Source organism: Poecilia formosa, unplaced genomic scaffold, assembly GCF_000485575.1.
Source record: "Poecilia formosa unplaced genomic scaffold, Poecilia_formosa-5.1.2 Scaffold600, whole genome shotgun sequence".
NCBI classification, from domain to species: domain Eukaryota; kingdom Metazoa; phylum Chordata; class Actinopteri; order Cyprinodontiformes; family Poeciliidae; genus Poecilia; species Poecilia formosa.
In genome coordinates, this window is record NW_006800539.1 from 9,638 (window position 1) to 24,922 (window position 15,285).

The window sequence follows — 15,285 nt, forward strand, 5'->3', positions numbered from 1 at the left end:
CGGCAATGCAACCATACACGAAAGATTTGAACAGTAATTTACACCAACGAACACCAACGGCGTCTATTTCTACCGTTTAATAAGTTTTGTTTTGAATGACAAAACTTACTATGTTGTAGTACCTTAAAATAACATGAGAGGGCAGGCTTTCTCCCTTTTCTTGTATAAAAAACAACATTTATAACTTCAAAACAGAACAGTGTGTGTGGGCATAGTGTTACTGGCAGAATTTCAGCATGAACCAGCATGGTATCCCACAATGCACAGTGGATTGTGGGATACATCCTCAGACAATCTGAATCTTTAACAATATAAGCGTTGCATATTGGCCAATATCAGTAATTTATTTATTTGTTTTAAATATCTGAAATACTGCCAAGCTGGTGGGATTTCTTGTCCTGTTTTGTTGACAGCGTTTGCTCCAAGCCATTGTTTATTTTTAAGCAGTTGTGAAGCACAGTGGTGAAACCTGACACTGCGCACATTGTTCAACAAGTTGTTGCTAGGTAACCAAAGAGTGAATTAGTTGATGCCACCCACCATGAGAGGTTGAGTATTGTAAGACGTCCTTCTGCCTACATCTCCCAGTTCTGCATCAGAGTTCAGTAAATATATTAGATATATGAAGCACCCCACTGCTCTGTCCGCAAGTAACTGGGACAAGAACTTAAACTCACTGATGGGGTGGTTATTTGGGTTCATTAAGTTCTGGTAGATACCACGCAGGTTTACCTACTGTCCAATTACCTTTGATGTAACAACTCCAGACAACCAGCTAACTATTCAGTTAGCTGAAACTATTCAGCTAACTGAATAGTTTCTTTTAATAAGGACTTGGAAAAATAAATCCTTTGCTCCAAATGAGGCTACACAATACCCCAAAATGATCAGAAACTTAAATATAGAGCCAGGTCATTAATTCCCAGTATTAAATGTTTCCCAAAATAAAATAAAGCCAATAAAGCATCTTTTCTGTTCAGTCCTTTATGTTTTACCCACTTTACCTTTGTGTTTTTTAAAGAAAACCCTTCCTTTTAACTGTTGTTTTACTGTAAACAGAATTAAACTTTTGTCACTAACAGAACTCCATACATTATCAGAATTTACAATTCTAAATACCATATCCCATACTCTCTCTCTCTCGCGCACGCGCACACACACACACACACACACACACACACACACACACACACACACACACTGTCCGGTACTGGTTAAAGTTTTCGTTGCAGGCCTGAAGCTGCAACGAAGCTTCAGGCCTTCGTTGCGATGTCGCTACGAAAATCCTCTTCTCCCCGTTTAAACAATAAACCAACTCAGACCTGCTCGCTCAACTGATGTTAGTGATGGAACACCGGCAACACCGATGCGTCGGCGCATGTGTGAAGCCCACAGACTAAAACCCGTGTTGGTGCGCATATTGGTTTCAGCAAGTCACGTGACCGATACAGGAACTGTTTCTAAATGTCATTAAAGCGCCAAACTGTGTTTATAAGGAACCGTATCTGTCAATCTGTCAAAAGCATTTGCCAAACAAATTCTTGATCTTTTACGGAACAGCGTCAGCTATGGAGCAGCCTCAAACGAAAGGTTTCCGCAGTGTGGGACCATTTTGATCTTATTTTGGAAAATAAATGTGTTTTCATTTTGTTGTTTCATCCAGTTCTTGTCAGTTTCTACTTGATCTATCTGAATCCAAATTCAGCTGAAATTGTCTCTTAGTTTACTTTCATGTTATGTTCTGCAGGTTAAGTGTCACACATGTTTTACTAAACTATCTTATTTAAATAAATCCACCTCCTCAATGCTGAGGCATTATGAGGCCAGAAACGAGAATGAAGTCTCAATACACCTCAGATATACAGATATACAAATTACTCAGTTGCTTTTTAGAAATTATTTCATATACGGTGAACCCTCGCTATAACATGGTTCACCTATCATGGTTTCGCTGCTTCGCAGATTTTTTGTGCAATTTTTTTTTCCACAGTGTTCTGCGTCCTGATTGACCGTATGACTGGTAGAAACAGTCTCGGCGCTTCTTCTCTACCTGTAATAATAAAGTTACAGTATTTAATACAGATTGGCCATTCAGCAGATGGAACTGAAATGTTGAATGCCAGCTGGGAAAAAAAAAAAAAGTGTGGCCAGAGGCAGCAGAACCCGACCGGAGGCTCGATGAGATCCATCGCTCTGTAATACAGCTGTGAATCTTGCGGGGCAGATACTCCAGATCACATTAAAGCCAGATTGATGAACAGGTTTTGTTCTTTGGTTTCAATGTAGAGTATTTATTTATGCTGTGTAATAATTGTAAAAAATAAAGGTAACTGCTTCACGGATTTCGCATATCACAGATTATTTTCGAAACGCAACCCTAAGAAAAACAAGGGTTCGCTGTAAATGTAGTGTTTACTTCATTTTTTTCTACAGCAGGAGAAGTTTTGTCAAAAAAAAGTGTAACGGGCTAAATTTCAAAATGTTGTAAAAACTTTTTTTTTTTAAAATAAAAATTTATGGGGGAAAAAATAGTCCACAAGGTAAGGTAATTTTATTTATATAGCACATTTTCAGCAACAAGTCAATTGTGCTTTACATGAGTTAAAAGGAAATACAAACAAAATAACAAACCAAAGGAAAGAAAAAAGAGGGGGTGTCAAACTCCAGTCCTCAAGGGCCGCTGTCCTGCAATTTTTAGATGTGCCTCTGCTGCACCACACCTGAAAAGAATAATTAGGTCATTAGCAAGGCTCAGGAGAACCGATCTACACAGGGAGGAGGTAATTAAGCCATTTCATTCCACTGTTTTTTACCTGTGGCACATCTAAACACTGCAGGACAGCGGCCCTTGAGGACTGGAGTTTGACACCCCTGTTCTAAAGTATGTAAACTAAGTGCTCCTGTTCAGGGTTGCTAAGTATCTAATTCCATTTCTAAATAGTGAGTACTCTACAGTTTCTGATAAAATAAGCTAAAGAGTGACTGATCTAATTCCTTTTCTGGGTTAAAAGTAATATAAAAACTAAGCAGTGACTGTTCCTGTCAAGTATTTCTGGATTTCCTGGACTGAGCAGTTATTCTAATAAGTGAGAATGCATTACTGCATTCTCACTTATTAAGATCCTGCTCACATTTTTCGGTTGTTAACTACTTCTGCTATCTTCAACTAATTTTGATACTAATTCATATATCAAAACGTTCAGCTTCTTCAGGAGATTGCTGCTATGACTTTTGCTAAAATTCACTATTGTACTTTTTGAAATAATTGCACTTTTGTGCAATTTTTTTGCCCCATTGAAATACATGGTGGGATTCTCTAACTGTTATTTCACTCTAGAGAAATAATTGACAGCAAACTTTCTGTTTTCTGTCAAACTTCTCTGGAGTACAGCCATGTCGCACCTTCTCCTATTCTTTCAATGTATTTTTCTCTTGTGCTCTGTTTCCATCTGTGTGTTTGCATTCTGCTTGTCTACCTTTCTGTATGCCTTCTGCTTCTACTGGGTTTACTGTTTGCGAAGGTCTTCTGCAAACTTTAATTTTAGCAATTCATATATCAAAATGTTCTGCTTCTTTTGCTCCTTTTATGCTTTTTGTTTTGCTATGTTTCACTTCTTCAAATATTTCTAGTTTTGTACTAATTTCCTCTTGTGCTAATGGTGCTAATCTAATAGTAATCTAATAGTGCTAATCTTTCTTAAGCTCTGTTTCACTTTTTGACATTTTCAAATCGTTCAAGTTACACACAAATTTCTGCTTCTTCTGCTGAATTCTGCTATACCTTTGCTAAATTTAATTACTTAGCAAAAGATTTCTACAATGTATGACTGTAGCTTTCTTCTGCTTTTTTCTCCTTCTTATTCTTTGTTCTCATATTTCTTGGATTATTCCATCAATCATTCTCCAAATATGCATTCTCACGGCTGTTTCGCTAGGAACAGCAATTTTTCTAGTTCTAATTCTGATTCCAATTTCTGTTATTACTAATAAACTAAAATAATCCTTTTCTGGGTTAAATAGGGAGTACTCTACCTAAAACAAAAGAGGCATGGACACATTAGGGCAAATGGCAACATTCAGACAAAACAATGGGCAAAGCAAAGACACAAGTGAAGGCGGTGACGTCAAAGGGCCATGAAGCTACTCCATGGATACAGGATGGGTTGAGGAGGGGAGAGCATTGTGTTTACATATCTTCAAGGAGATTAGAAATATGCAGCCCTTCCAAGGCCACATGGGGAAAGCCAATTCATAAACATAATGTCTTAGGTTGGGAAGAAATCCTGTTATCATGAATAAATCCAGGGTGAATCCCGCCGAGTGTATCCCCAAAGGACAAGAGGCTCTCCTGTGCCCAGACTTCTCGTCGAAAATTTTATCAATTGCATTGAGAGATTGGTTGACCAGATCCATAATTTGGATGATGTGCAAAGAAAGGCTCCAAAAATATAGAAAAAGACACAACAAAAACAGAGCAAGCAGGAAAAGCCAGGGCAGGAAGGGAGCAGAAGAAAAAAGTGTCCACCTTCGCCGAGAGCAAGAGAAAAAAAAAAACAAGAATCCTCATTCCAAACACATTCACTTAAATTTTCACTTTATGGTACATGTTCACATTTTTTATTGACTGTGTATCAAATATATTTTAAATTTAGCTGAAGATATGACATAATACAGGAATATAATATTCAATAAAATACAAAGACTTGAATCTTATTGTATGGACTAGGTCATCAAATCACTACGTTGCCTGTAGGAATTTTTTATGTCCAGCAGGTGTCAGTATTCAGTGACACAGTATCAACACAGTTTTGCTATGGGTCGAAATGATACATGACGCCTCATCTACCCATCACTAGCCGACACCCTCTCCGTCAAGAATGCTTCGCGAGTCCAATTTATTTTAGAACTCTGCCACACAAGTTGCAGGACTACTCCTCAATCACGCTGGAGCCAGCGTCGCCATGTTGACGCTTTCCTCTTGCCACCTTTGATCAGCCGCAGTGTTTGTCCGTGCTTTTCACTACAAAACACTTCTGCAGGTATCTTACCCACCGGGTGCAAGTTTACTTGTGCAGAACACGCGCGAAAAAGCCCAGTTCCCCCACCTCAACCTCTGCAAGCATTAGCAGCGGTTTCCATTAGCTTCCTCCTTGTTTTCTCCCACGTTCCTCTTCCTTCTTCTTCCCATCATCCCATTGTCCCATTTTTTTTGCTCTGTTGTGTTAATTTGTCCGTCATTAACCTAAACTAGATAGAAAATTCAATACAGACTTTAAAGTAATAGAAACGAGTACACAAGTCCCATCCAGAAAAGTTTCGGCTTTCTGCTTTTTCCATTATTTCTCATGTTACTCACAACAGTAACCGCTCCCCGCATCTATATAATCACTCGGATTAAAAATTGACAAAAACAGTAATACAAGTTTCTTACTTATCCTTTTTTGATATACACAAAATCAACCTCGTAAATGTTAAAGGGCCTTAAGTGCATGGTTTTTAACCAGGGGCTACACAATAATATATATATATATATATATCTATCAGTGATGTGTGGTGAGGTTCATTGCTGGTGAGGCACTGACTTATGACTTATACACATGCGTTGTATGCATGCGCGAAATTTCCATAGGTCCAATATTGGACCTACGGAAATTTCGCGCATGCATACAACACTGGAGGGCAAAAAGACTAATCTTTTACATGTCATCCATAGCCGCGTTAACTCAGTGAAACTTAGAAATGTAGATATTGATTTCGTGCTACGATCCACAGCAAAGTGATCTGTATTCGTTAAGCTACGCAGACTCGTTGCCATAGCAACTGACAACAATGCCACTTCATGTTTTAGGATTCAACACCAAAAAACATTCAAGAATTTTGCACACAGAACAGAATATTCAGTCTGTTGTTGTAGTATGTTTTAGGCTTAATGTTTTATTTATAAATAATTGCTGTGGTAGATTAGCTACCGCTTCTACTTTACTGAATTATTTAGACATACAAACTGTAGCCCACAAAACGCACATTTCATAAAAAAAAACATCTTATTGCTGTCTTACCTTTATGTATCAATGAAATCCATGCACCGCTAATTCTGCACAAAAATATCCGTTCATCCAAAGCCAAGTCTATTCTCGGCATGTCTTTTCTACTCCATCATCAAACTGTCTCAAAGCAAAACTTTCAGCTCCGGTGTTGGTCTTCCTTTAGTTATTATTTCCTGCTTCAATTGAAAATCCACTTTTAAAAACTGTTAAAGTGTAGAAATGTAGTCTTTCATGTTGACGTCGGAAGAGAGGAGAAAACAAATATATCGCTGTACTTTACTTATTTACTGTATGGCTAGCTCCATGGCTAGCTCACTGTGTCTTACTCTGCAGTTGTGGAGTCACAATATCTGGGATCATGAGCGCCCCCTGCCATGAGGCAAGAGAACTGCCTGGCTCACCTCGAGTCTGTTTTCTGCCGTTTCTGATCGCTCCTCCTCACACAAAACACGATACAAACACAGATGGTGACAAAAAACACTGTACATTATATACTGTTGAGAATGAAAATCCTAATCGATGAATCATAATTTGTATTGACACACGGAGCATAAAATCAGCCAAGAAAAGCATTCAGACTTTACTTATTTTATTCACTTTCAGCGCTGACAGGAGACGCTTTACCATTACATCCGAGAAGAGTTTCTAAAAAAGTCTGTGCAGCGTCTGAGGAGAAGGAGGAGGGTAGCTGATTATATGAACTGAAGACACTCCCTGAAATCACACCATGTCTCTGTGGCCTGATAATTTTCTGTTTCTCTGAGGAATGTGCTTTAGTGTCTAACAGAATCAAAAATGTAACTCTTTTTTATGGGCCCTTTGTCTAACAGCATGTGACTCTTTCTCGACCTTGGTAAAGCGTCTCAACAGTACATAAGCTAAATTATGGAAAATCAGTTCATATATTAAATGTTTATTAGCCATTTTATTGCTGGCGTACAGACAGGACGAACATGCTCTCAAAGAATGGCAGCCGGTGCAGTTAGCGAGAGGTTGATCAGTCCCAGGTGAGGCTCAGCTAGCTGCTGCCTCACCGGCTTCGCTTCTGAGCATTTGAATGGGAAAATGCGAAAATCCAGCGATTTTGAAGAAAAAATAATCAGAATTGGTTAAGCTAAGTAAAAAATAGATACTTTATAGTACAAACCACAGGGTGAAAATAGCAATTTTTATTATTATATATTATTTTTCCATGATGACAGGTGAGGCTCTACCCTGACCGCACGTCACTGATATATATATATTGAATATTCTACCAAATGTAATATCTATTGATATTCATCATGTGTCAGCATGTATAACAATATACATGATGTATATTGTTGTTGATTTATTGTCCAGTCATATTAAAAATCATGTTATCCACTGAAGAAAAACTCAAAACTTTCTTGGGTCTCCACTGCAGAGAATGATGAGGGTGTAAACTTGACATAAGAGCAATGTGGCCAGTTCTGCTTTAACTTTGAACTTTAAGAAATGTTCAAAGTTAAAGTGAGATCCTACAACCATGCTTCCCCCATAATAATCACTATAATAATAAACCACCAGCAGCAATTTCTCTTCACTACTTTTACCTTACCAAGAAATATAATGTGAAAGCCACATACTGGGTTTCCTTGTGTATCTTAATCCTGTGTAAAGGGGTCCTGCCAGTATGAGATTGTCCAGACATTTGTTGATTAGACTGAGTCAGATTTATGAGATTCAAAGTCTGAAACTGTATTTTTTTTTCTTTGTTGTGGTAAAGGTGTCAGAAAAATGTGTGCATGCAGTGGAATGGTCAGTGGAAGTTCACACTTCCACTGATGGATGTTCCAACTTTGATCAAAGCCTTGTATAGTCAGAATGCCTTTTAATAAAAAGGCAATTCTAATTTTTGTGCAAGTCTCACTTGATCTAACTTCCATACATAGACATTTCTTGCTGGAATCCAACAAAAATAAATAAATAAATAAAAATAGTACCCTGCAAGGTTTTTCATGTTTTCATATATAAGCTGCTGTTCATTTAGAAAAGATCCTGCTTTGTGACTGAATTACTGATGTTATGGTGTGTTTTTATTTATTTATTGCAGAAATGACTGGGTCAGTTTGGGGATCTGCTACCCAAAAGAAACTACTTTTACCATCATTGCTGACATTCACAATCGCCTCACTAAAAAGACATTCAAGACTGGTGTCTTTGTGAAGACAACGCAGAGAGAGAAGATCAATCATTCACACTTGACCAAGGGATACTACTACTGGGAGGAAGAGACTGGGTTAGTTAAGTTGGTACTTATACTTCACACAATGACTTCTGAAAACCAATTTATTTTATTTAGAACAGGGTGCCTCCTCTTCTTTTTAAGCCTACAGTCACTCCAGTCCTTCTGACTATTTTAACAAGTCATAAATAAAGCATGACATACATATTGTTCAATCTGAAAATTACTCATTAGAAGATGCATTTTTAACAAGAGTCCAAATTATGTGCTTGACTGTCCGGTCCTTCTCAGACTTCCGTGGCGCATTTCATAAGCCTACAACATATACAGTGAGAAAGCCAAACAAGAATGTGCAATAAATTTATGTTATTTATTACAGTCTAAATAGAGAAGTAGGGAGTTTACCCTGTTGAGAATGAAGAAGTAAGGTGTAGATATTCATTAGACTGTAAGAAGTGTTTTGAAAGACACACTGTGCTGCACAATAAATGTGCAAGCAGCTCATCCTGCTCTGCTCCTATAAATCAACCCAAAAGACTAAAGCTGAAAATTGGAGTTTAATTAAAATATGTTGGGTTTCCTTCTCCTGTGTACCCTTGACAGCTTAACTAAGAACAGAGAACACAACTGCTCTGTGTGGGCCTTGAAATATCTCCAAATCATCTTTGTTTAAATTGTGAATCCTTTTGACTAATCTCACACTTGACCAAACAAAGAGAACATCAAAGAGTTCACTAATATTGAACTCAATATTAGAAAAATTTCCATCAGAGTATCTGAGAATGGCAAGTTGAAGCCTGATTGAACCAGGTCTTCAATCCAATTCCAAAGAGGCTTTGGAATGAGTCTAGTGCAGCTGGACCACTGCTGTGGGATTATTCCACCCTGAAGGGATCAGGGTGGAATAATCAGGGTGATTCGTCGTTCATTGTCCTAAACCTTGATGTCCTTAGCACATCAACCATCAGCCAACCATGACGAGCTGTAGCTAAAATAGTGTTTTCTAATTTTGCTTGAATTCAATCAGTGCTCATGTAGCGCTTTGGGGAAAGTCCTGAGCACTAAANATGTGCTTCTTCACAAGTTTTTGCTGCACAAAACCTGTTCCTGATGTGTGGAAGTGAATAAACAATGGACACACCTCTAGAGGTAGTATGAGTCAAGTTTGCCTTAAAATATTCAGAGTATTTATGACTCTATTTAGTGTCATCTGGACATAATCGTATTACCCAGGACTGATATTAATGCTAGGTGCACCTGACTGAATCATATGCAGTATCTCTGGAATTACTGCACTCTGAGCTGAGATTTTTGTTATTTCTGAACAAAAAAATAATTGATAAAATGTTGTTGGCCTGTCCATTCTACAATTCTCTGGCTTCAAATGTACCTTTAAACCCTCTATTCATCCATTTTTCTTCACGGTTGAACATCTTCTCCAAGTTCACAAAACGCATGTAGCGAACTCCCACACACCCTCCAGGACCCTGCTGAGGGAGCAGAGCTAGTCTAGTGTTCCACAACCAAAGAAAGAAAATCACACTGCTCTTCTTGAATCCGAGGTTTGACTATCTGATGGACCCTCCTCTCCAGAACCCCTGAATAGACCTTGCCAGGGAGGCTTAACAGGGTGACTTGGCCCGATGTCCATGCAATATTGCAGAGTCGTGTCACCCAACACAACCCTACAACATCCAGAGCCTTAAGGAACTCCAACCGAATCTCATCCACCCCCGGGGCCCTGCCACCGAGGAGCTTTTTAACCACTTCGGCAACCTCGTCCCCAGAGATTGGAGAGCCCAACCCAGAGTCCCCAGTCTCCACTTCCTCAATGGGAGGCATGTTGGTGGGATTGAGGTGGTCTTTGAAATATTCTGCCCACCATCCCACAACGTCCTGAGTCGAGGTCAGCAGCACACCATCTCCACTATAAACAGTGTTGGTTCTGTGCTGCTACTGTAAACACTCCAGTAGTACTTTTTTTTTTTTTTAATGGACACACGGTGTCGCAAACTAGCAGTTTGTCTGACAACTGTTTTCTTTATTATTGTGAACCAAGGGGAGGAGGAACCTGGGCCACCTCGCAGCACGGTACCTGTCATGAGTATGCTATTTATAAATTTATTTGGATGTGTATTGCACAGTCTAAAGCTGACATATAAATGTATAAAAATGTGTGTGTGTATATATATATATATATATAAAGTTGTATATCAAGTGAAAATACTGCTTTTTCTGCTGTGGCCCCAGTGACCTAGAATTTGACTGCTCATCTAAGAAAATTTCCTTTTTCTCTTGTTTCTAGTCTGCATTTGTCCTTAAAATTAAATTAAATAGCTGTCATGAGTTGATTAAAATCTTAGAATCTTATATATTAAAATTATTTTAATATCTTGTGTTTTTGTATTCACAGAAAAACAAGAAAAGGAAGTGGACGTATATGCCAGCCTTTCTGATGAAAAGGCATTTGTCTTTTCTGTGGCCTTGGCTGAGATCAACCGCAAGATCCTGAGTCAGAGACTTATCCTATAGATTAAGACCAAAGAGTAGATCAGAACAAGAGTTGATTTAGGCTTGAGTCACATTGAAGTGGATACTTGACTTGGAATGAAAAGGGTAAGACTTGACTTAAACTTATCACAAAGGTTTGACCCTTGACAGTGACTTTAAAAATGACTTCTGAAAATCTCTGGACCTTCATAGTTGCGAAAATCATTTTACAGGTCAAAATTGCTTGTGAAATAACCAAAGACTCCACACCTGGCTGGAGTACATGCTTCTCCTGCAAAAGGGATCTTCAAAAAATAAAAAAAGTTAGATTGTTTTTCTTATGGACAACAGTATACATGTGGTTTAAATATGAATGTTGTAATGGCTTGGATTATTGTTTGTATGCTAGTAGAAAAGGACCACTAACCTCTCATTTGCTGAATTTTATATCCAATTCTATATAAAACATTTTTTGTTGAAAATCAGATGCTCAGTAGTGTTAATTTGAATATAGAACATGAAAGAAAGTGTATGTTTGGCTCTGATATAGATTAGTGACTTGAAAATTTATGAATACAAATCTTCAGTTATAATGCAATTGAAATGAATCACAGAATATATGTTTGAACAAAAAATGGTTTTTCATCATAACTGTATTTTTAATGCATAAAACGTATTTTAAAAAAAACCCTGTCAGCCCAGTCCTACCGACTGCAAGCCAGAAAAGGAGGCCTCCTTACACCTGGATCTTCTCCTGGGTCTCCTCACGGTGGGACGTGCCCAGAACACCCCATCCCTTCATGATGCCCAAGCCACCTCAACTGGCTTCTCACGACGTGAAAGTACAGCGGCTCTACTCCGTGTCCCTCCCGGATGACGGAGCTTCTTGCCCTATCTCTCAAGGAGAGCCCACAGACCCTACTTGTATCTGTGATCTCGTTCTTTGAGTCAAGACGCAAAGCTCATGACCATAGATGAGGGTAGAAATGAAGATCGACCGGTAAATCGAGAGCTTTGCTTTTTAACTCTGCTCTCTCTTCATCATGACAGCACCCACTTCAGTGCAGATGCTGCGTCAATCCATCTATCAATCTCCCGCTCCATTTTTTCCCTCATTCGTGATCAAGATCCTGAGTCACTTAAGCTCCTCCACTTGGGCAGGACATCCTCCCCAACCTGAAGAAAGCACTCTACCCTTTTCCGGCCCAAGATCATGGCCTCTGATGTGGAGACAATGAACCTCATCCCGGCCGCTTTACATTCGGCTGCACACCACTCGAGTGAAGGTCACAGTCTGATGAAGCCAGTAGGACAACATAATCTGCAAAAAGCAGAAACATGATCCAAAGACCACCAAAATGGATCCCCTCAACACCTCGGCTGGTCCTAGAAATGTTGTCCATCAAAGTAATGAACAGAATCACCGGTGAGAGATTTCTGGTGAAAATCTCTCACCGGAAACGAGCCAGACTGGAGGCATGTTGGTGACAATGCGGACCAGTTTCTGACACTGATCATACAGGGACCTAACAGCCTGTCTCAAAGGGCCAATACCCCATACTCCTGGAGTAACCCCACAGGACTCACCGAGGGACACAAACACCTTCTCCAAGTCCATAAAACACATGTAGACTAGATGGGCAAACTCCCACGCACCCTCCAGGACTCTGCTGAGGGTGTAGAGCTGGTCCAGTGTTCCACAACCAGGACGAAAACCACACTGCTCTTCCCGAATCAGAGATTCAACTATCCAATGGACCCTCCTCTCCAGGACCCCTGAATAGACCTTACCAGGGAGGCTTAAAGGGAACCATGATTAGTTATAAAAATAGACCTTATTTGGGAAATATTTATCTTAGATGTAAAAACAACACAGTAATAATACTGTAGGTTATTTAATTTTTAGAAATTTTAATAAAATATTTTCACAGGAATGCCGCCATGTTGTTCAAGCTGCAAGGCATTCTGGGTAAATGACTAATGGTCCAACTGCCTGGCTCCTCCAGCCAAAACAGTGATGAGTAACGTTATTAAGCCTTTTTAATTTGAACCAGAGTGCATTGAAAACAATCGGAACGTAGAAATAACAAGAGGTGATGAAGATGAGAAGGGCCAAGCAGAGGAAGAGGCAGAGTTAGCCATAGGAGCTTTTGTTTGCTGCTTCCTTCAGCTTCGTAAATGAAACAATGAATGACATGTACCTCTGGTCGGACTGTGTGATCCGGTAAGTGCTTCTATAAGCTCTGTGTCCGGTTCGGCAACAGCGGTTTAGAGTCTGAACTTTGTTCGGTGTTGGTAGTGGTTTCACATTCAGTACCGGTGTTCTAACTTCATTAGCATTTCCAGTAGTAATAGTTCCATTAGCGCTGCTTGTCTTTGACGTTTCTTCCAGCGTCTGTAGGGCTGTGTCCAGTTTGGCAACATCTGTGTTGCTTAGAGTATGGTGTGGTGGTAACAGCAACACTGGCTCCCTTTGGTAGCATGAGATTGCTACCAAAGGGAGCAATCTCATGGCATGGAGGACCCACAACATGGTGTAGAAATGTTATCCCACACACCTTATCTTGCAGCGTCATAATTACATTATGTATTTCTTGTGGGATATACTCTTGAGAAATTACTCACATGAGAATGTTGTGAAGTCCCTTCTTACCTCAAGCAAGCCACTGTATAAAACCAGCTCACATAGCACCAACTCAGGTAGGAATGACTATGTAGGAGAGCTTGATGCAGAGGCCAGAAGGGCTACTATGGTAACAGTTCAGGCAAATGCTCATTTTAAATATAAGATTCATAAAAAGAAATGGAAATACTATGAGGTCTTACTCTCTTGCAAGAAAGTTGAGAAATAATGCTTTTGGAAAGAAATCAAGAAAATAACTGCAAAATGTCACTATCAACTACTATTGATGTTGGTGACGTAAAAGAAATTACTCAGTTATGACAGGAGCGCTACAATGCACTGTTTAACTGTGTCAAAAGTAAAATTTTTGTAGTGAGTTGCATACATAGTAGTGAGAATGACGGGGTTTCCCCAAGAAAACTTAAGCCCGGTGGTCGGGGCACTGAGGCGGTCCACCGGAGTTTTGTATTAAAAGATGTTAAGTTGACAGGAAACGTAAAATATTACTGGGTAATTATGTTACTGGAAGACATTGCAGACAATACTTAAACTCACAATTATAGAATCTTAAAAACAAGTCAAAACAATACAATTAAAATAAATATCAGTTATTTGCACTTTATCAGTTAAATCCAAATTAAGTCATTGGCTAGTGGATCTAAAACCACAATGATCTGATCACGTTTAGAACACCGGCCCAAGGCATAAATGAACTAAGAGAATATCAATGCACTTAAATTTGATTTAATGGTTTCAGCATAGATAAATTAAAAGATTATAAATTGTTTAACATTTAAATTTAAGAATTTAAGGAGCTGGCAAGTTTACTTTGTAAAAGTTGAAAGAACAATCTTCATAGTTAGATTATTTTGGTACCATAGCCAGTGCCGGACTTAGGAGGGTGTGGGCCCCTGGGCTTATGCCAAGGTACGGGCCCTACTTAATCATCGTTATACAGATGATTAAGTATATATTCCTGATTTCCTTCCCTTTGGGTGGTCGGTGTTTGGCCGTGACTTGCTTGTGGAGCCGATCCAATCCACAAACCTTATCTACCTATAAGGTCACAAAAATCAGCCACTGTCCACCATGAGAGAGGGCTGATGGACAGTCCCAACCACCAGGTCATCTCTCCATGCAAGATTTACAACAGTCACTCCATGATTGTCAACTTTTTTTTGCTATATTTTGCACACGCACAAAAAAATTTCAGCAAGTTAGATTTTTAAAGATCGGCCAGAAAATTGCTACCGATGCACCTTTAATAAATATAAAGATCATTACTACAAACAAAATATACTTAGTAGTTATTAAAGAAATACTTGAACATCTTGAATATGTCTGTCAATGTTCTCTATCCATCCTCTGTGTACAGTATTTATTAATCCTTCATTTCTATCTTTATCTGTCTCCTTCCCTCTTTCAATTTTTATCAACTGTATCTTTCTCTGTAATTATCAGGTTTATTTCCTTACCAACTTCAGACAGTCAGGTTATTTCCCCTCTGAGACCCAAAACTGGATTTTACCTGCGTGTCAGGGCAGGACAGGACGCACTCGAGTTAATTTGTACAGTCGGCCCTTCGCCTTATGATTAGGACAGTTCCTCCCGGCACTGCTAGCTGGAGGCTAAAGCTAGTTCCGCTTTTTTAACTTTGCATTGAGCGCAAGCGAGCAGAGTAGGTATTACTTTTCTGTGACTTTAGCTGTTTTCTTTCTCTTTGAATCGTTCTGTTGCTTTTTTTCCACTCACGAAAACCAGTTTCAAAGCTCACTTGTCAATATGTCAATTATGTTTGGGGGATTTTCTGTCTTTTTACTGTTTTCTCTTGCTATGTTTAGGGTTTATTTGTGTTTGATGTAATTTCCCTGGTCCCCAGTATCTCTTTATCCTCATGTGTTTCCCATTGATTAGTTATT

The 15,285-nt window shown here is 39.1% G+C and overlaps 1 protein-coding gene and 2 long non-coding RNA genes across 3 annotated transcripts in view; all 3 read left to right on the plus strand.

Annotated features, from left to right (window-relative positions):
• The window catches only part of LOC103130034 (cell migration-inducing and hyaluronan-binding protein-like), a 13,938-nt gene extending 5,501 nt beyond the window's left edge, over positions 1-8,437 (plus strand). The window contains exon 3 of the mRNA XM_016665617.1: positions 8,122-8,437. Within this exon, the coding sequence (XP_016521103.1) occupies positions 8,122-8,422 (301 nt within the window). The 3' untranslated portion in view covers positions 8,423-8,437. The remainder of the gene's footprint in view (positions 1-8,121) is intronic.
• An 881-nt stretch (positions 8,438-9,318) lies between these two features.
• On the plus strand, positions 9,319-11,228 carry LOC107834380 (uncharacterized). Its single transcript, XR_001660178.1, has 2 exons — positions 9,319-10,357; positions 10,667-11,228. It is a non-coding gene; the product is annotated as an uncharacterized LOC107834380 (long non-coding RNA).
• Positions 11,229-13,263: 2,035 nt separating this feature from the next.
• Positions 13,264-15,285, plus strand: part of LOC107834381 (uncharacterized) — a 4,012-nt gene continuing 1,990 nt past the window's right edge. Inside the window, exon 1 of the long non-coding RNA XR_001660179.1 lies at positions 13,264-13,562. This is a non-coding gene — a long non-coding RNA (uncharacterized LOC107834381). The remainder of the gene's footprint in view (positions 13,563-15,285) is intronic.